This window comes from Bombina bombina, chromosome 5, assembly GCF_027579735.1.
Source record: "Bombina bombina isolate aBomBom1 chromosome 5, aBomBom1.pri, whole genome shotgun sequence".
In the NCBI taxonomy this organism is placed as follows: Eukaryota; Metazoa; Chordata; class Amphibia; order Anura; family Bombinatoridae; genus Bombina; species Bombina bombina.
This window is the reverse complement of record NC_069503.1, coordinates 248869900-248890885: the sequence shown is the minus strand read 5'-3', so window position 1 is coordinate 248890885 and position 20986 is coordinate 248869900. Positions and strand designations below refer to the sequence as shown.

General features: G+C 37.3%; 1 protein-coding gene across 10 annotated transcripts in view; it reads left to right on the top strand.

The window, feature by feature from the left end:
* The window catches only part of KIAA1217 (KIAA1217 ortholog), an 894654-nt gene that overhangs the window by 631384 nt on the left and 242284 nt on the right, over positions 1-20986 (top strand). For 9 of the 10 annotated variants that reach the window (XM_053713944.1, XM_053713943.1, XM_053713945.1 and 6 more), the window contains one exon: positions 9308-9401. In XM_053713944.1, coding sequence (XP_053569919.1) covers positions 9308-9401 — 94 coding nt within the window. Of the gene's footprint in view, positions 1-8532; positions 8737-9307; positions 9402-20986 lie in introns of those variants that run through there. The other variant, XM_053713950.1, reaches the window with a different exon arrangement.

The following is a 20986-nucleotide window of genomic DNA, read 5'->3' as shown; positions in this document are numbered from 1 at the left end:
ACTAACTCGCCTCACGTGTCAGTACCTGCATCTCCCGCCCGGGAGGTGCGTGATATCGTGGCGCCTAGTACATCTGGGCGGCCATTACAGATAACATTACAAGATATGGCTACTGTTATGACTGAAGTTTTGGCTAAATTACCAGAACTAAGAGGCAAGCGTGATCACTCTGGGGTGAGAACAGAGTGCGCTGATAATACTAGAGCCATGTCTGATACTGCGTCACAGCTTGCAGAGCATGAGGACGGAGAGCTTCATTCTGTGGGTGACGGTTCTGATCCAAACAGATTGGATTCAGATATTTCAAATTTTAAATTTAAATTGGAGAACCTCCGTGTATTACTAGGGGAGGTTTTAGCGGCTCTTAATGATTGTAACACTGTTGCAATACCAGAGAAATTGTGTAGGTTGGATAAATACTTTGCGGTACCGGCGAGTACTGACGTTTTTCCTATACCTAAGAGACTAACTGAAATTGTTACTAAGGAGTGGGATAGACCCGGTGTGCCGTTCTCACCCCCTCCAATATTTAGAAAGATGTTTCCAATAGACGCCACCACACGGGACTTATGGCAAACGGTCCCTAAGGTGGAGGGAGCAGTTTCTACTTTAGCTAAGCGTACCACTATCCCGGTGGAGGATAGCTGTGCTTTTTCAGATCCGATGGATAAAAAATTAGAGGGTTACCTTAAGAATATGTTTGTTCAACAAGGTTTTATATTGCAACCCCTTGCATGCATCGCGCCGATTACGGCTGCGGCAGCATTTTGGATTGAGTCTCTGGAAGAGAACCTTAGTTCAGCTACGCTGGACGACATTACGGACAGGCTTAGAGTCCTTAAACTAGCTAATTCATTCATTTCGGAGGCCGTAGTACATTTAACCAAACTTACGGCTAAGAACTCAGGATTCGCCATTCAGGCACGTAGGGCGCTGTGGCTAAAATCCTGGTCAGCTGATGTAACTTCTAAGTCCAAATTACTTAATATACCTTTCAAGGGGCAAACTTTATTTGGGCCCGGTTTGAAAGAAATTATCGCTGACATTACAGGAGGTAAGGGCCACGCCCTGCCTCAAGACAAAGCCAAAGCTAAGGCTAGACAGTCTAATTTTCGTCCCTTTCGGAATTTCAAAGCAGGAGCAGCACCAACTTCCACTGCACCAAAACAGGAAGGAGCTGTTGCTCGTTACAGACAAGGCTGGAAACCTAACCAGTCCTGGAACAAGGGCAAGCAGGCCAGGAAACCTGCTGCTGCCCCTAAGACAGCATGAATCGAGGGCCCCCGATCCAGGACCGGATCTAGTGGGGGGCAGACTCTCTCTCTTCGCCCAGGCTTGGGCAAGAGATGTTCAGGATCCCTGGGCGCTAGAGATCATATCTCAGGGATACCTTTTAGACTTCAAATTCTCTCCCCCAAGAGGGAGATTTCATCTGTCAAGGTTGTCAACAAACCAAATAAAGAAAGAAGCGTTTCTACGCTGTGTACAAGATCTGTTATTAATGGGAGTGATCCATCCGGTTCCGCGGTCGGAACAAGGACAAGGGTTTTACTCAAACCTGTTTGTGGTTCCCAAAAAAGAGGGAACTTTCAGGCCAATCTTGGATTTAAAGATCCTAAACAAATTCCTAAGAGTTCCATCGTTCAAAATGGAAACTATTCGGACAATCTTACCCATGATCCAAAAGGGTCAGTACATGACCACAGTGGATTTAAAGGATGCTTACCTTCACATACCGATTCACAAAGATCATTACCGGTATCTAAGGTTTGCCTTCTTAGACAGGCATTACCAGTTTGTAGCTCTTCCATTCGGATTGGCTACGGCTCCAAGAATCTTCACAAAGGTTCTGGGTGCCCTTCTGGCGGTACTAAGACCGCGAGGAATTTCGGTAGCTCCGTACCTAGACGACATTCTGATACAAGCTTCAAGCTTTCAAACTGCCAAGTCTCATACAGAGTTAGTTCTGGCATTTCTAAGGTCGCATGGATGGAAAGTGAACGAAAAGAAGAGTTCTCTCTTTCCTCTCACAAGAGTTCCATTCTTGGGGACTCTTATAGATTCTGTAGAAATGAAGATTTATCTGACAGAAGACAGATTAACAAAGCTTCTAAATGCATGCCGTGTCCTTCATTCCATTCAACTCCCGTCAGTAGCTCAATGCATGGAGGTGATCGGCTTAATGGTAGCAGCAATGGACATAGTACCCTTTGCACGTCTACATCTCAGACCGCTGCAATTGTGCATGCTGACTCAGTGGAATGGGGATTACTCAGACTTGTCCCCTACTCTGAATCTGGATCAAGAGACCAGAAACTCTCTTCTATGGTGGCTTTCTCGGCCACATCTGTCCAGGGGGATGCCATTCAGCAGGCCGGACTGGACAATTGTAACAACAGACGCCAGCCTACTAGGCTGGGGCGTTGTCTGGAATTCTCTGAAGGCTCAGGGACAATGGAATCAGGAGGAAAGTCTCCTGCCAATAAACATTCTGGAATTGAGAGCAGTTCTCAATGCCCTTCTGGCTTGGCCCCAGTTAAAAACTCGGGGGTTCATCAGGTTTCAGTCGGACAACATCACGACTGTAGCTTACATCAACCATCAAGGAGGGACAAGAAGCTCCCTAGCAATGATGGAAGTATCAAAGATAATTCGCTGGGCAGAGTCTCACTCTTGCCACCTGTCAGCAATCCACATCCCGGGAGTGGAGAACTGGGAGGCGGATTTCTTGAGTCGCCAGACTTTTCATCCGGGGGAGTGGGAACTTCATCCGGAGGTCTTTGCCCAAATACTTCGACGTTGGGGCAAACCAGAGATAGATCTCATGGCGTCTCGCCAGAACGCCAAACTTCCTCGCTACGGGTCCAGATCCAGGGATCCGGGAGCGGTTCTGATAGATGCTTTGACAGCACCTTGGAACTTCGGGATGGCTTATGTGTTTCCACCCTTCCCACTGCTTCCTCGATTGATTGCCAAAATCAAACAGGAGAGAGCATCAGTGATTCTAATAGCGCCTGCATGGCCACGCAGGACTTGGTATGCAGATCTAGTGGACATGTCATCCTGTCCGCCTTGGTCTCTACCTCTAAGACAGGACCTTCTGATACAGGGTCCATTCAAACATCAAAATCTAACTTCTCTGAAGCTGACTGCTTGGAAATTGAACGCTTGATTTTATCAAAACGTGGTTTTTCGGAGTCGGTTATTGATACCCTGATACAGGCTAGGAAGCCTGTTACCAGAAGAATTTACCATAAGATATGGCGTAAATACCTATACTGGTGCGAATCCAAAGGTTACTCCTGGAGTAAGGTTAGGATTCCTAGGATATTGTCCTTTCTACAAGAAGGTTTAGAAAAGGGTTTATCGGCTAGTTCATTAAAGGGACAGATCTCAGCTCTGTCCATCTTGTTGCACAGGCGTCTGTCAGAAAATCCAGACGTCCAGGCTTTTTGTCAGGCTTTAGCTAGAATCAAGCCTGTGTTTAAAACTGTTGCTCCGCCATGGAGTTTAAACCTTGTTCTTAACGTTCTACAAGGAGTTCCGTTTGAACCCCTTCATTCCATTGATATAAAGTTGTTATCTTGGAAAGTGTTATTTTTAATGGCTATTTCTTCGGCTCGGAGAGTCTCTGAGTTATCAGCTTTACATTGTGATTCTCCTTATTTGATTTTTCATTCAGATAAGGTAGTTCTGCGTACTAAACCTGGGTTCTTACCTAAGGTAGTCACTAACAGGAACATCAATCAAGAGATTGTTGTTCCTTCTTTATGCCCAAATCCTTCTTCAAAGAAGGAACGTCTTCTACACAATCTGGATGTAGTTCGTGCCCTCAAGTTCTACTTGCAGGCAACTAAGGATTTTCGACAAACGTCTTCCCTGTTTGTCGTGTACTCTGGTCAGAGGAGAGGTCATAAGGCTTCGGCTACCTCTCTCTCCTTCTGGCTTCGTAGCATAATTCGTTTAGCCTATGAGACTGCTGGACAGCAGCCTCCTGAAAGAATTACAGCCCATTCTACTAGAGCTGTGGCTTCCACTTGGGCCTTTAAGAATGAGGCCTCTGTTGAACAGATTTGCAAGGCTGCAACTTGGTCTTCGCTTCATACTTTTTCCAAATTTTACAAATTTGACACTTTTGCTTCTTCGGAGGCTATTTTTGGGAGAAAGGTTCTTCAGGCAGTGGTTCCTTCTGTATAATGAGCCTGCCTATCCCTCCCGTCATCCGTGTACTTTTGCTTTGGTATTGGTATCCCAGAAGTAATGATGACCCGTGGACTGATCACACATAACAGAAGAAAACATAATTTATGCTTACCTGATAAATTCCTTTCTTCTGTTGTGTGATCAGTCCACGGCCCGCCCTGTTTTTTTTTAAGGCAGGTAAATATCTTTTAAATTATACTCCAGTCACCACTTCACCCTTGGTTTCTCCTTTCTCGTTGATTCTTGGTCGAATGACTGGGAGTGACGTAGAGGGGAGGAGCTATATGCAGCTCTGCTGGGTGAATCCTCTTGCATTTCCTGTTGGGGAGGAGTTATATCCCAGAAGTAATGATGACCCGTGGACTGATCACACAACAGAAGAAAGGAATTTATCAGGTAAGCATAAATTATGTTTTTGCTGTATAGTAAAAGCTCAAGGTCAACACAAGAAAAATAGAAGTATGTTTGGAACATTTTTATAAACGTGATATAAAATTAACAGGTTTAAAAAAAAAAAAGCCTTTTTTTCTTTAATTATAAAAAAAAAACATGGAGTTCGGCATCTCTTATACGATCCCAGGTGTTAGTTTTTGATTGACAGACAACAAGTGCATGTTGAATATGCAATAAGTCTATGCTCAGAGACTTTATTTTATACTGTTACACTGTGGTTGTTTATGCAGGACTAATATGCAAAGATTAATTACTCAGAATACAATATAAACTCTCACAACTATGGGCTAGATTACGAGTGGCGTGCTAACAGTTGCTCGCAAGCAATAAGGGGTTTATCGCGGCTATTTGTGTGTGTCGGAAGTAGCGTGCGTATTACATGTTGAAAGTAAACGCGTTCCCTTGAGAGCAATTGTAAGAGTCATTCAGGATTCTCACGATTCAGATACAGCATACAATTTTAAGCAACATTCCAATTGACGTCTTTTTATCAATTTTGCTTAGTTCTCCCGGTATTGTTTGTTAAAAAAGAATCCTAGGTGAGGATGTGTCCTTAGCCATCAGGCAAGTGTTTACAAAAATGCTTTAAATAATGTTATACATAGTTGCAAACTCTGAAACTCTGCAGTCACAGAGTGTCTGTAGCATTATATTGCAGCTGTGTTTGCAACTATGTATAACATTGTTATAAACATTGTTGCAAACACTGCTGCTAGATGGCTAAAGACACGTACATGCTCCTGAGTTCACCTATGGTTACTCTTTAGCAAAGGATACCAAAAGAACTAAGCAAAATTGCTAATAGAAGTAAATTGGAAAGTGTTTTAAAATGTCATGTTCTATCCAATCCATATAAGTTTAATTTTTACTTTACTGTCCCTTTAACCATGTGAGACAAAAAAATTTGCCCAAAAAACAAAATACAACAGCATTTACAACATATATACACATATAAATACATATATATACATATATATATATATATATAAATAAATAAATAAATAAAAAGAGAGAAGCGCTCAACCTGGGAACGAACAATAGCATAATAGCTTGTTCTATGGCTAGTTACCACCCAAGAAGCAGCCTCTTTTTTCTCAAAATGTGCCTTTCACAGAGAAGAACTTTCCTGAAGCATATCAGTCTGACCCTGACTTCACAGTACAGCCCAGCCCCGAAATACCAGGCAATCCCGCTCAGTGGACCCGTTGCTCAGTGTGCCTAGAGTGATATGGCTGCACCTCACTGACGAGGCCCACAATAAGCCGAAATGTACGTCTGGGGTTTTGCTGTTTCTCTCGTTCAGAGAGGGATTGCCTGGTATTTCACGACTGCACTGTACTGTGAAGTCAGGATCAGACTGATATGCTTCAGGAAAGTTCTTCTCTGTGAAAGGCACATGTTGCGCAAAAAGAGGCTGCTTCTTGGGTGGTGACTAGCCATAGAACAAGCTATTATGCTATTGTTCGTTCCCAGGTTGAGCGCTTCTCTCTTTTAATTTATGCAAATTATGACACTTAGGGAAGTCTCCCTAAGTGTGATTCAGGGGATCCAGACGTGGACCCGTTGCTCAGTGTGCCTAGAGGGATATGGCTGCACCTCACTGACGAGGCCCACAATAGGCCGAAACATACGTCTGGGGTTTTGCTGTATCTCTCGTTCAGAGAGGGATTGCCTGGTATTTTGGGACTGCACTGTACTGTGAAGTCAGGATCAGACTGATATGCTTCAGGAAAGTTCTTCTCTGTGAAAGGCACATTTTGAGAAAAAAGAGGCTGCTTCTTGGGTGGTAACTAGCCATAGAACAAGCTATTATGCTATTGTTCGTTCCCAGGTTGAGCGCTTCTCTCTTTTTATTTATATATATATAGTCCAGATAGAGGACAGCACAATCTTACACCAATTCAGCTGCCAAGGTGCACTGCAAACCAAATCCGTATCCTCTCCAAGAACACAGGCACTCGCTGGTCTTTTAAAAAGTAATCTTTTAATCAATCCATTAAAACGATAATAATACCATGACGTTTCGGTACACCATTGTACCTTAATCAAATGTGAAAAAAATATTAAAAACTTTCAGGACTGATTGATGGATTGATTAAAGGATTACTTTTTAAAAGACCAGTGAGTGCCTGTGTTCTTGGAGAGGATATATATATATATATATATATATATATATATATATATATATATATATATATATATATATATATATATATATATATATATGTCTATCTATCTAATATATATATATATATATATATATATATATATATATATATATATATATATATATATATATATATATATATATATATATATATATAAAACAAAGTGCATTGGAGTGATTTCAGTTTAGAGAATTCTCATATTACTACTTTATTATCAATAATTGGGATACTGCCACTTCACATCTTTTGTTGTTGAGCCTTTATTAGTTTTTTTCTTTTTGTGTGTGACTTATTAGGTGCTATGTATCAAACATTGCTATTTTGAAATTCAGTCAGAGAAACTGAAAAAAGGATACTGTTTAAGCATTCGATCCCAAAGGTTTAGTGTGCCTTGTTGTACTATTTAAAACCAAAACGTTATTATACATTCATTAAAAAGTGGGTAAATTAAAAACTTACATGTATCCAATATAATAACTTATGTTTAACCATTTGTTTATCAGTATATATTTTAACCCAGCAAATTATTCAACAATTTGTTGATTAGTGAACTGATTTTATTCAAAATCTAGCTGTTTGAATAAATAGTGATAATAGTATATCAAGATGGTTGTATTGTTTATTTACTGTCAGCCTAAACAGCAAACTCAGATATTATCCTTTAATATTGCCAATAATACCTGGCATATTTTGAAAGTCAATTTTGCTAATCCATTAGGATATGCAAATATCTCAGGACTGTTTCTTTAAATATTTTGTATATATATAAATATGTGTGTTTTCCATTACAATTGATATAGTATCAAACGTATATTGTATCCCTTGAGGGTTAGAAATGCCCCTTATATTCAGTGGAGCTTTGTTACTTATTAATCTATAGTCCTTTGTATATGTTGGTATTGTTCCTTTAAATATTTCCTTCAGAGTTTATGTACTTTAAGTCGATACTGTGACTGTATGTGTTCCAGTACACTATAGTTTCTAACTAAATCAATTGAACATAAATGATTATCCCTTATGTGCTTGGTATTACTTCATGAAATAGTTAAATACACATAGTATATATGTTGTAGTGTTACTGAATCAGGATCTAATACATGGAAATGAGCTCAAATATAGATAAATTAATTATGTTGCAGAAAAATCTTGTTGTCACAAAGTGTTTACAGCATTACAGTGCATTTAACTTCTATCAATTTTGCTTCATTCTCTCTGTATCCTTTATTGAAGTAGAAGCAATGTACTAATGTGAGCTAGCTGACCACATTGGGTGAGCCAATGACAAAAGGCATATGTTTGTGTTGCTGCTCCTGAACCTATCTGGGTATGCTTTTCAACAAAGTATACTAAGAGAACATAGCAAGTTAGGTAACAGAAGTAAACATTTAGGTGAACATTTAATTTTGACTTTACTGTTCCTTTAACTCTCTTCTAGTTCCATGTATATGTATGTGTATATATATATATATCTTAAAAAGAAAAAAAAATTAAGACAAAAATATTATGTAAGCTACTTAAAGTATATGTATATTTTCCGAAGGAATGTGAATTATTGCCATAGAAAGCACCAACATAAGTCCAGCCCAAAACATTCTTCCTTTTTCCCCTCTCTGAAAATAATCTCTCTGCTAAGCTCAGCCCACAGTCAGAAAATTTCTGCTGCACCTGGAGCAAAGGAATTCAGTCCTCATTCAGAGCCCTTCGCACACACTGCCTGGAATGCTTCTCATCAAGGCGTTTGAAGCAAACCTTGGATTTATTTTATTCTTTGTCCTGAGTGCTGATTACAATTTTTACTCTGGAAAATCCTTGCAGCTGTATTGTATGGTCTGAAAGTAGCTTTGCAGCTAACTGCAGGATGTCTGGACGCTGCAATGCAAGCAGGATTTAGAGTTCATGGAAGAAGCTCTGTGTAAGTTGGCTGTGTATGGCTGCTACTGTTATTAGTGACCTGTTGTAACCCCTTGTGTTCCAGAGAGGGCTGTATTGTATTGTAGAGTAGTGTTCTTAAACATTTTCTGGCAGCCTAAGGGGTTAATGTATTATTTTTCAGTGCTCCTGGTTTGCTGGACAAAGGGAAGCTTGTATTCGCTGCTAATGTGCATTTGTCAGATAAGCTGAAATGTGTCTCCTTTATTTGCTTATATTTGGCAGTGAAACACTTACATATTAACTAAACCTGGGCACATACATGGTAAATTCTCTTCCCTTGTATAGTTTGCTTTTATTCAGAATCCATGTCCTGGCTCCACCTGGCTGGGTGTGGAGTTATTTAGACAGAATACAATTTCCCCAGGGAAGAAAACACGTCAACTGGAGTTATTTTATTTTAGTATTGTAGGATCATCTACTTAGTTTTTTTCCCCTGGTCAATTACGGTCATGTTTAACTGCAAAATGATGTGTATCCTCAGGGTTGCCTGATGGAATAGATAAATGTACCCTTGTTTTATATGCTATAGCTGTTGGTGTTTTTGCTTCCAGGAACATTCAGGATAGATCCTTCCTCAAAGTTTACAATAAAGACCCTGCTCATGTGTTTAACCACACTCCCAGGACTGTCAATGGAGACATAAGGGTAAGTACCTGCATTTTAATTAACTGAATTACTGCTAAAATGAATGTTTTCTAGGTTTGTATTTAGTAGCTTTTGTATTCCTTTTAAGGTAACACTGTGTATGGAGAAACTGTTGCAAAGACGTGTAAAATCAATTACATTCACTTAAAGGGACAGTGAAGTCATATTTGTTAAATATGCATAGAATGTCACCAATTTAGCATAGCACTGTGAAAGACATGCATACCAAATCAGTGTCCACTTAGGGACAGATGGAAAAGAGCTCTTGCTCTTTATCAAGCATTCACTATGTAGAAGTTTGCAGGGTCAGGGTTCTACATCCTACAGGATACACTCCAGCTTCTCCAAAGGCATGGGAATTATACCCAAACATTGATGATTGAGATAGAGAATACAATTTTAAAGAACTTTCCAATATACATCTATTATCTAATTGGGTTTCATGTCACTTTTAAATATGGCAAGGGAGCAAAACATTACATTTTTTTTCACCTTTTATATATTTTAAACATTTTATGCAAAATAACATTTTATTTTAGGGAAGGAAGAGCTAGTGCTATAATACAAGAGAAATATTCAGTGCAGATGGTCACAAATTTATGTAGAATTTTAGGACCCAGTCATTTATTTTTAGAAGCCAGTGAATGATTCTCCTGGGCAAATATAATAAGACTTAGTAGCCAGAAATAAAATATTAAGAACCATGGCTCAGTGACTTCTCCAATTCGTCAAGATTTAATATAATGGAAAATGTTTAAAGAACTCTTTTTTCATTATAAATCTGCATATTTGTTTACATGAATCTCCTAATATAAAATGACACAATAAGCTAAATGTAATTTTTATATATATTGAGTGTCAATATAGATTCATACTGTTGTTGTTTTTATGATATTCGAATGCTTCATTTAATATTACAAGATGACATTAAAAATTACAGATGCAGATTACATAAAAAAAAATATAATATTTGGGACACTTAATGCTCAGAATATAGTGTGGAGAGATTGTCATATTATATATTATAATGAGAGGAGGGCTTGTCTTTGAACAAAAATCATGCTGAATACACGACTGTGTACAGAGCACCAGAGGAAAAAAAACATGTTTTTTAACAATCTGAAGGTGGGAAGTTTGAAGTAAAGGTGAGGAAAGTAAAGAAGAGTAAGGGGTTAAGTAAGTGTGCAGATTATTGTATTTACAGAGTATTGCTGTAAAAGTACATTAATTAGGGTGGTTGGGATGATGGGAAGGGATATGGGGCAGTGTAAGTAGATACAACAACTAGTTGTTTGTGTAGGAAAGGAAGTTCCAAGTTACTCATGATGGTAAGTCTGTAATGTGTTTATAAACCAGCATACAGAGTGAGGTTTATACAGTTATTTGTAGACACACCAGTCATTATTGGGTAAGTGGGTTTTATACAGTTATTTGTAGACTCACCATTCGTTTTTGGGTAAGTGGGGTTTATACAGCTATTTGTAGTCCACCCGTGGTTATTGGGTAAGTGGGGTTATACAGCTATTTGTAGTCTCACCAGTGGTTATTGGGTAAGTGGGGTTTTATACAGCTATTTGTAGTCTCACCAGTGGTTATTAGGTAAGTGAGGTTTATACAGCTATTTGTAGTCTCACCAGTGGTAATTGGGTAAGTCGGGTTTATACAGCTCTTTGTAGTCTCACCAGTGGTTATTAGGTAAGTGAGGTTTATACAGCTATTTGTAGTCTCACCAGTGGTAATTGGGTAAGTCGGGTTTATACAGCTCTTTGTAGTCTCACCAGTGGTAATTGGGTAAGTGGGGTTTATACAGCTATTTGTAGTCTCACCAGTGTTTATTGGGTAAGTGGGGTTATACAGCTATTTGTAGTCTCACCAGTGGTTATTGGGTAAGTGGGTTTTATACAGCTATTTGTAGACTCGCCAGTGGTTATTGGGTAAGTGGGTTTTATACAGCTATTTGTAGTCTCACCAGTGGTAATTGGGTAAGTGGGGTTTATATAGCTATTTGTAGTCTCACCAGTGTTTATTGGGTAATTGGGGTTATACAGCTATTTGTAGTCTCACCAGTGGTTATTGGGTAAGTGGGTTTTATACATCTATTTGTAGACTCACCAGTGGTTATTGGGTTAGTGGGTTTATACTGCTATTAGTAAATTAACCAGTGGTTATTGGGTAAGTGGGGTTATACAGCTATTAGTAGATTAACCATTGGTTATTGGGTAAGTGGGGTTTTTACAGCTATTTGTAGATTAACCAGTGGCTATTGGGTAAGTGGGGTTATACAGCTATTTGTAGTCTCACCAGTGGTTATTAGGTAATTGAGTTTTATACAGATACTTGTAGTCTCATCAGTGGTTATTTGGTAAGTGGTTTTTACACAGCAATTTGTAGTCTCACCAGTGGTTATTGGGTTTTATACAGCTATTTGTAGACACACCAGTGGTTATTGGGTTTTATACAGCTATTTGTAGACTCACCAGTGGTTATTGGGTAAGTGGGTTTTATACAGCTATTTGTAGACTCACCAGTGGTTATTGGGTAAGTGGGTTTTATACAGCTATTTGTAGACTCACCAGTGGTTATTGGGTAAGTGGAGTTTTATACAGCTATTTGTAGACTCACCAGTGGTTATTGGGTAAGTGAGTTTTATACAGCTATTTGTAGACTCACCAGTGGTTATTGGGTAAGTGGGTTTTATACAGCTATTTGTAGTATCACCAGTGGTTATTGGGTAAGTGGGTTTTATACAGCTATTTTAGTCTCACCAGTGGTTATTGGGTTTTATACAGCTATTTGTAGACACACCAGTGTTTATTGGGTAAGTGAGTTTTATAAAGTTATTTGTAGACTCACCAGTGGTTATTGGGTAAGTGGGTTTTATACAGCTATTTGTAGACACACCAGTGGTTATTGGGGTTTATACAGCTATTTGTAGACACACCAGTGGTTATTGGGTAAGTGGGTTTTATACAGCCATTTGTAGACACACCAGTGTTTATTGGGTAAGTGGGGTTATACAGCTATTTGTAGTCTCACCAGTGGTTATTGGGTAAGTGGGTTTTATGCAGCTATTTGTAGGCACACCTGTGGTTATTAGGTAAGTGGGTTTTATACAGCTATTTGTAGACTCACCAGTGGTTATTGGGTAAGTGGGTTTTATACAGCTATTTGTAGACACACCAGTGGTTATTGGGGTTTATACAGCTATTTGTAGACACACCAGTGGTTATTGGGTAAGTGGGTTTTATACAGCTATTTGTAGACACACCAGTGGTTATTGGGTAAGTGGGTTTTATACAGCTATTTGTAGACACACCAGTGGTTATGGGTAAGTGAGTTTTATACAGCTATTTGTAGTCTCACCAGTGGTTATTGGGTAAGTGGGTTTTATGCAGCTATTTGTAGACACACCTGTGGTTATTAGGTAAGTGGGTTTTATACAGCTATTTGTAGACTCACCAGTGGTTATTGGGTTTTATACAGTTATTTGTAGACACACCAGTGGTTATTGGGTAAGTGGGTTTTATACAACTATTTGTAGTTTTACCAGTGGTTATTGGGTAAAGATGGTATATATATATATAGGTATATATATATATATATATATATATATATATATATATATATATATATATATTTGACAAAAGTTTTACACAATTTTAAGCTTGTTATCTTCACCTTATATTTTCACAAGTGACAAATCGGTTTTTGCTTACACATTATTGGCTAACGTAAGTATTTAACCTGACCACAGGTGAGTGAACACCTGTAGATCCCTGATGAAGCGCATGTGAGCATGCGGGAAACGCGTCAGATCTAACCCTGCACACTGTGATTGTGTCTCTTACCTGTCTGCTCAATAAATTATCCACTTTGGAAAGAGTTCTGTAGTTCCTCGTTTTTCTTCTCCTTAACTATATATATATATATATATATATATATATATATATATATATATATATATATATATATATATATATATATATATATAGTTTCACTTTGGCTAATTCATATTCTATTGCTTTTGAGCACTGCTCCCTATTAGTCTGTAAAAAAAAATTGTAATGTCAGCACTCCATTTCCTATAACAGTTTTTTTCCCCTGTAAAACAGATTACAATCTCTCTCATCTATCAAATGTTACATAAGGAATACATAATAAAAACAAACATGAGCCATTATATACTCATTTTTTCTTTGCATAAATGTTTTGTAGATGATCTATTTATATAGTCCATAAAGTTTTTTTTTGTTGTTGTTTTTTTGTTTTGTTTTTTAAATGTATAGTTTTGCTTATTTTTAAATACATTGCTCTCCTAACCAAGCCCCAAAGTTTTATGAGAATACCGTTGGCTACCTTCTCCAGCTTGCTCCTGCTTGTGTAAAGGGTCTTTTCATATGCATAAGAATGGGGAGGGGGGGGGGTTGTCTTATTTCCCACTTGCAGTGGGCTTTCCAGCTACCTTTTCAACAGAGCTAAACTGAGAGCTTCTAAGTACGTTTTTAAATTGTTGTATACTGGACTTTTTATATCAGTATCTGTGCATCTTATTCTTTATAGTAGTGTCTATTACTTGCAGTTATATGAAAATGAGTGTATTCTGTCCCTTTAAGTAATGTAATATAAACATTATGAAAATGACAAAATGCATAGCACAGTGCATACCCCTTGCTTTACATAGTTTTATTTCTATATTTAGGAACATTGCAGCACTGTAAAAAACAAGGCAAGAGTGACTGAGCTGCTGAATAAATAGAGGATCTGTTTGGGAAAAGTATGAATTTAATATTTGCTCCTGTTTCAGATCTTTCACCTGCCTGCAGGTCACCACTGGTGTAATGGTTTAGTACCGCATACATTTACCATCTGCAGGAGTAGAAATGCTCAGGCAATTGCACTGGTACTAAAGGGACATGATTCAGATAGAGAATACAATTTCAAAAAAGTTTCCAATTTACTTATATTATCAAATTTGCTTTGTTCATGTTATTCTTTGTTAAAGAGATATCTAGATAGGTAGCGTGCACTACATGACAGGAAATAGTGCTGCCATCTAGTGCAGTAAACTGGAAAGTTGTTTAAAATTGTATTCTCTATCTGAATCATGAAATAAATGTTTGTGTTTTATGTCCCTTAAAGTGAAGGTAAACTTTGATGAATGAAAGCCGCTTTTTTAAATAAATACTATTAAAAACAGGGGCACTTTCATTCATCAAAGTTTAGAAAGCAGCCGTTTTGATTAAAAACTTACCTTTGTTTTTTTCCCAGCCAGAGCAGCTTCCACCACCCGGAGATCCTCATCAATGACTAATCCAGCTATCTCCAATCACTGCATGACCTCAGGAAATGACTACCCTGGGGGGAAAGACGTGATTGGAGGAAGCTGAATTAGTCATTGATGACGTGTGAAGAGAGGATCTCCGGGTGGGGGAAGCTGCTCTGGCTGTGCAAAGAAGAGAGGTAAGTTTTTAATCAAAACGGCTGCTTTGAGGGGCAGGACTCTAGCCTTCTCTTCACTATAAAGTGCTTTGCTGACAGTTATTTTCTTACCTTTTGTGTTGTACAATCTATGAATTAATCAGTTTACATATTAATCCAAATAAACATTCATGCCGAAAGAAACAAATACATCATGAACTATATGAAAATGAAGTTCTCTAAATACAGATGGGAATGGCTTGAGGGTATTCAGGATACTATGAACATTTTTATTTTTTTTTTAACTGGGAACAATCAAACTTTTTCATATGATTTATTTTTTTAAAGAAAGAATTGGTGAGTGCATATTTCTTTCTTAATTCTGGCCAAGTGACATGGCAATAGACATTAAATACTAAATGAATGTTAGATATAATGATGGGTTCAGAGAAGAAATTAGACTAAGAAGTTTGGTCTCATTAAATTATGGGTGCCGCTATGTCTGAGCTAGGTTTAAAATCGCTGTAGCTGAGGCCAGTCTCGAACAGTTAAAAATGAGCTACTAGAGTTAAAATGTTTATTGTCACTTTTAAACTTGCTTCTTCGTTTTTTGAGTATAGTTATGAGTAGTATGAATATAGTATGAGTTTGAATATAGTATGAGTTTTTAAAGGGCTAATACAGATTTATTTATTTTTGCACTATTATTTGCCTTTACCTATTCGTTTAACACCCTCAAAGGGTTAAAGGGACACTGAACCCAAATTTTTTCTTTCATGCTTCAGATAGAGCATGCAATTTTAAGCAACTTTCTGATTTACTCCTATTATCAATTTTCCTTTGTTCTCTTGCTATATTTATTTGAAAAAGAAAGCATCTAAGTTTTTTGGTTCAGACTCTGGACAGCACTTTTTGTATTGGTAGATGAATTTATCCACCAATCAGCAAGAACAACCCAGGTTGTTCACCATGAATGGGCCGGCATCTAAACTTATATTTTTGCATTTCAAATAAAGATACCAAGAGAATCACGAAAGGAAAAAAAATGGGTTCAGTGTCCATTTAAACATATAGTTTAAAGGGACACTCAAGTCAAAATTAAACTTCCATGATTCAGATAGAGCAGGCAATTTTAAACAACTTCCCAATTAACTCCCATTAACAAAATGTGCACAGTCTTTTTATATTTACAGTTTTTAAGTCACCAACTACTACTGTGCAAGAATTCACAGAATATACTTATGCATTTGGGATTGGCTGATGGCTGTCACATGATACAGGAGGAATGGAAATAGACATAACTTTTGAAGAACTTTTTTAAAAAAAAATCTAAGAGTCATTTGAAGTTCAGACTTTTTATTGTGCATTTGTTGATTATGCAAATATACTGTATTTACTGGTCCTTTAATTCAGTTCCAAACTAACACTGCACTACTGGTCCAGAGTTGAACACGGCTGCTGAGCCAATCAGGGAGCTGCACATGAGCAGTGCATTACTGCACCAGGGCAGACTTTAAATGGTAATTAAACTTAAAAATTTAAACTTTAATGATTTTGAGCATGCTATTAAAAAAAATAAAAAAAAAACTTCACAAATTACTTTCATAATCAATTTTATGTTGTTCTCTTGGTACCCTTTGTTAAATTGAATATCTATATATGCTCATGGGCTTGCACATTTGTTGAGAATTATATAGCAGCAAGATTGTTCAATTGCATCTCTCTGAAACATGAGTTTATTTATGACTTTCATGTTTCCTTAACTATGTGGTTAACACTTTTGCACACTATAATTGTTGTATTATTGTTCCTTTATATCCCTTTAGAACATCTGTACTAAAATGGTGTACGTTGTCCTCAGGCACATTTATTTTGGTTGGTTAGAGAGAGGGTAATATTAGATGTAACCTCTTTTTTATGATAATGTAAATAATCATCTGTGTGTGGTCCAGTATAGTGTGTATGAACTATGCACTGTTCTGAAATACTTTATATTATAAATCTAGCAAACTCATGAGCAGTTTGAAGGTAGTTCTAGTTACAGTTGACAGATTGTGGAGAAATATGTATATTTGAAGCAGTTCTCTGTAATTGTTGCTACTTGTGCACAAAGCTTTCACTAAAGAATGGACATTTATGTATGCACAGCTGCCAATATATGCATCTGAGCCTGTGTAAGTAGATACAGCCTTGCACGTGGTATTGTGATATACATAAAGGTGTATCCATATGGCTCTGGGAGAGTCTTCATAGCTTTTAAAAAAGGACATTAAAGAAAGCTTTAACATAATGTGTGTGTGTGTGTGTATGTATGTATATATATATATATATTATACAAACACACACACTTGCATTTAATCTTACGTAAGATTAAATAATTTTTTTAGACCAACAGACAACTGGAGAACATTGTAAGATGCTGAATATAGCGATATTGTCTCCAAGGAACATAATTTTAAAGAAATAGAAATTAAGACATGAGCCAAAGTTTACTGAATGGATTAACGTTATTAAAAAAACAACTTAAAACAATTTGACACTCCAGTGAACATGAGGTTAATTTTCCCGCCAAAAATAGTCTTTGTTTATTAAGTCCTTTCCTGAAGGAGAACAGAATCATTTAGTTTATCCATTTAGAAATACAGATATTGTAGCTATGTGATTGTGAAAGGGAAGGAAATTAATGTTTGAACGTGTGTTCTGTTTTATAATGGAATATTATAAAATTAAGCAAAATGGAAATTGTTTGATATTGTTTTGTATAAAAAGTTTGTTTTTTTTTTAAAAAAAGGAAAGAAATAAAATGTAAAATTGCAAGTACTAGAGTTGTAGCTAATATAAGCAGCCCGTAACTGCAGTAGCCCAGTGCTAACAAGTTTCTTATTAGTGTGTCAGGTTTTCGCCATTATATATCCTAATTTACAATCTTTCTGACAGAGAAACCATTTCACAGCAAGAGAGTATTTTATTAGTTTTAATCTTCTGTACCTTTTGGCTATGTACAAATACAGCACTGGTTTCATTTCTGCCTGATGATGAGACTTAGAGGTCCTGCAAGCTTGTACTGTCTTTCTGTTTAACCCCATAAAGCAGAGCTTTCCAAACTTTTCATGTTGGTGACACACTTTTTAGACCTACATCATTTCGCGACACAGTGGTTCAGTTGTACTAGCAAACAGGAGGTTAAAACTAACTTGTTTTAAGAGATACAGATACATACATAAATGATATAATAACGAAATGTATTTACAAGTAACAGTATGTACGTGCAAGAATTAAAAAAAAGTTTAACACCAATAGCTACTTATTATTTTAATGGGATGTATGAGGTTGATGGGAAGAACACAGTTTCTGAATATTTGGTGGAATATTAGATAAAGACACTCGCATTTCATCATCAAGCATTTTTAAGCTTCCACATCCTATCCATATATCAAGAGCAGCAATGCACTACTTGGAGCTAGCTGCAAAAAAAAAACACTTTGACTTCTGACTTCAGCTCAGCGTTTAAGCTGCCATGCTCAGAGTTCTGCGAGTCCGACTGACTACTGCCCGCAATGCAAACACACTGCTGTCCCACTAACTGACTACACATGCAGTCACAAGCCGATTGAGGAGACTACACGTGCTGTCAGGAGCCAATGTGCTGCCAAATCCGCCAATGGGAACAGTTTCAGTTCCCACTGAGCTACGCCAATAGGTTAAGATGATCTGTGACCCACTAGGTGTCAACCACGTGATATGTATAGCAGGCAGGCAGAAAGTCGGAAACTAAATAGAAAATGTAAATTCCCAAAAATTTGTGTTGAAGCAGGGACACACCTACACTCACTCTGCTGCCGACACACTAATGTGTCACGACACACAGTTTGGAAAGCACTGCCATAAAGGTATCTCATTCAATTTGTCTGTGTACTGTGTACAAAGAATTATTTTTTACAGAACCAGACGAGGGCTGCACAGGCACCGCCCTTGTGTGCTTCTCTTCTTGCACGCTGGAAGGTGATCTCACGCTGTATAGAGTACGAGCCAACAAGCTTATTTTCCATTCAGGCTCCCTATAAAGCATATTCTTATAGCAATACCAGCTGGTGAGACTTCTCTGGCTTTGAATGTGTTAATGAAGTGCACAGTGTAATAAAAGGTAATTCCACCTGTTGCGCATGTGTCTGCACCGCTCCCGGGCACTTGATAAATTATTCTTTTGCTGATCTCCACTCCCCAGATCTCATTCCTGTGATCATATGATTGTGCTTTCTTGCGTGCTATAGCAGTATCCGTACCGTATATTGTACTAGTTAGAGTGTGAAAAAAACAAAACTGTGTAGTATAAATGTACATCTGCACGATTGCTTAAAGGGGCATGAAAGGCAAAATTAAACTTTCATAATTCAGAAAGAGTGTCAGTTTTTTTTTTACACTTTTAAATTCACTTCTATTACCCTTTGTTGAAAAGTTTATCTACATAACCTCAGCAGCAATGCACTGCTGGGAGTTATCTGGGGATTGGTGGCTGCACACACATCTCTCTTGTCATTGGCTCACCATATGTGTTCAGTAAGGTTCCAGTAATGAATTGCTGCTCTGGGGTGACTTTAACTATGTGTTTACCCCCTTTACAGTGGTTAAATTAATAGTTGAGCATTGTATTATTCCAGTATTGCTTGCATTTTCCCAATGGGCCATTTTACCTGCTAGAGTGTATTTGTTTGCAAACTACTACTTTTTTTTGTTATTTGAAATAACTATTTTTGCCTTTTTGTATCCCCACCTATACTGAAAATATGAGTATCAAGCTTTGTAAATAGGAGACAATAGCACTGATTAATCTCCCAGTAGGGGGTATGAGGGAGATTGTGTATGTGAAATAGCTGGTTGCGCTTATTCAACCCCCCAGCTATAATTAGGATTTCAATACCTAACATAAATTACATAAGAAATCCTAGATGATGGGGGGGGGGGGGGGAACACAAACATGAAGGAATAATTTGCCATAGATTTAATAATTTGCCGTAGGTATAACAAGTAATTTGGAACACATTAAGGGGAAACAAATTGTACAAAGTACTATGTCCCTTTTAGCAAAGTTAAGAGGTTCAACAAAGGTTATCAAGGCTCCGTGGCATAGACCAAATCATAAGGAATTATTGATGGCACTTCTGGTTCTAATCTACTGTTAAACTCCTTGTCAAACTGCCCTGGTCTACGCTACTCCTTTATAGGCCAAATTGTGTAAAGGTCATTAACATATGCACTTTCACAAGGCTCCTGATAATACCTTAAAAGCTTTTAATAATGTTGAAATAATTGTATTATCATTATGCCTTTCTATTAGCTTTTATGTGAGATCATTATATGATGGATTCACAGGAACTAAAGAAAATGCACGGGCGGCAAAATATTTTATTCATTTCCACTAGGCAAGATAGGAGGATTAAAAAGTGTAGGTATGTGCAACTAATATAATATTTAGTTATGCACTTTTATTTCTGTACACTAAGGAATAGCAGCAGGTTATTCAGGCAATATTATCTAAATACATATTTGCACAAAAGCATTAAAAAACAAAACAAAGATGGTTTTTATATTTAATATTTTCATTGTTGTAATAAAGCACTTAGCAGTGTGTAGTAGTTAAAACATATTGCAATAATTTCTATTATTAATCATTTTAAAATTTTGACCTTTTAATTATTTATTATTGTTATATCCCTTTAATATGATTGTAATTTGACTCTGACTTAAAGGGGCAGTATACACCAATTTTCATTTAACTGCATGTAATAGACACTACCATAAATAATAATATGCACAGATACTGATCTAAAAATCCAGTATAAAACTGTTTAAAAACTTACTTAGAAGCTCCCAGTTTAGCTCTGTTTTAAAAGGTTACTGGAACACCCACTGCAAGTGGGTAATAGCAGACACCCCTCCCCCTTCCTTTGCACATTTAAAAGACCCTTTACAAAAACAGGAGCAAGCTGGAGTAGGTATAGATCAGTATTTTCCTAAAACTTTGGGGCTTGGTTAGGAGTCTGAAAATCAGTGCAATGTTATTTAAAAATAAGCAAAACTATACATTTAAAACAAAAAAAACAAACAAAAAAAATAAAATAAAACTGTATGGGCTGAATAAATGGATCATCTACAAAACATTTATGCAA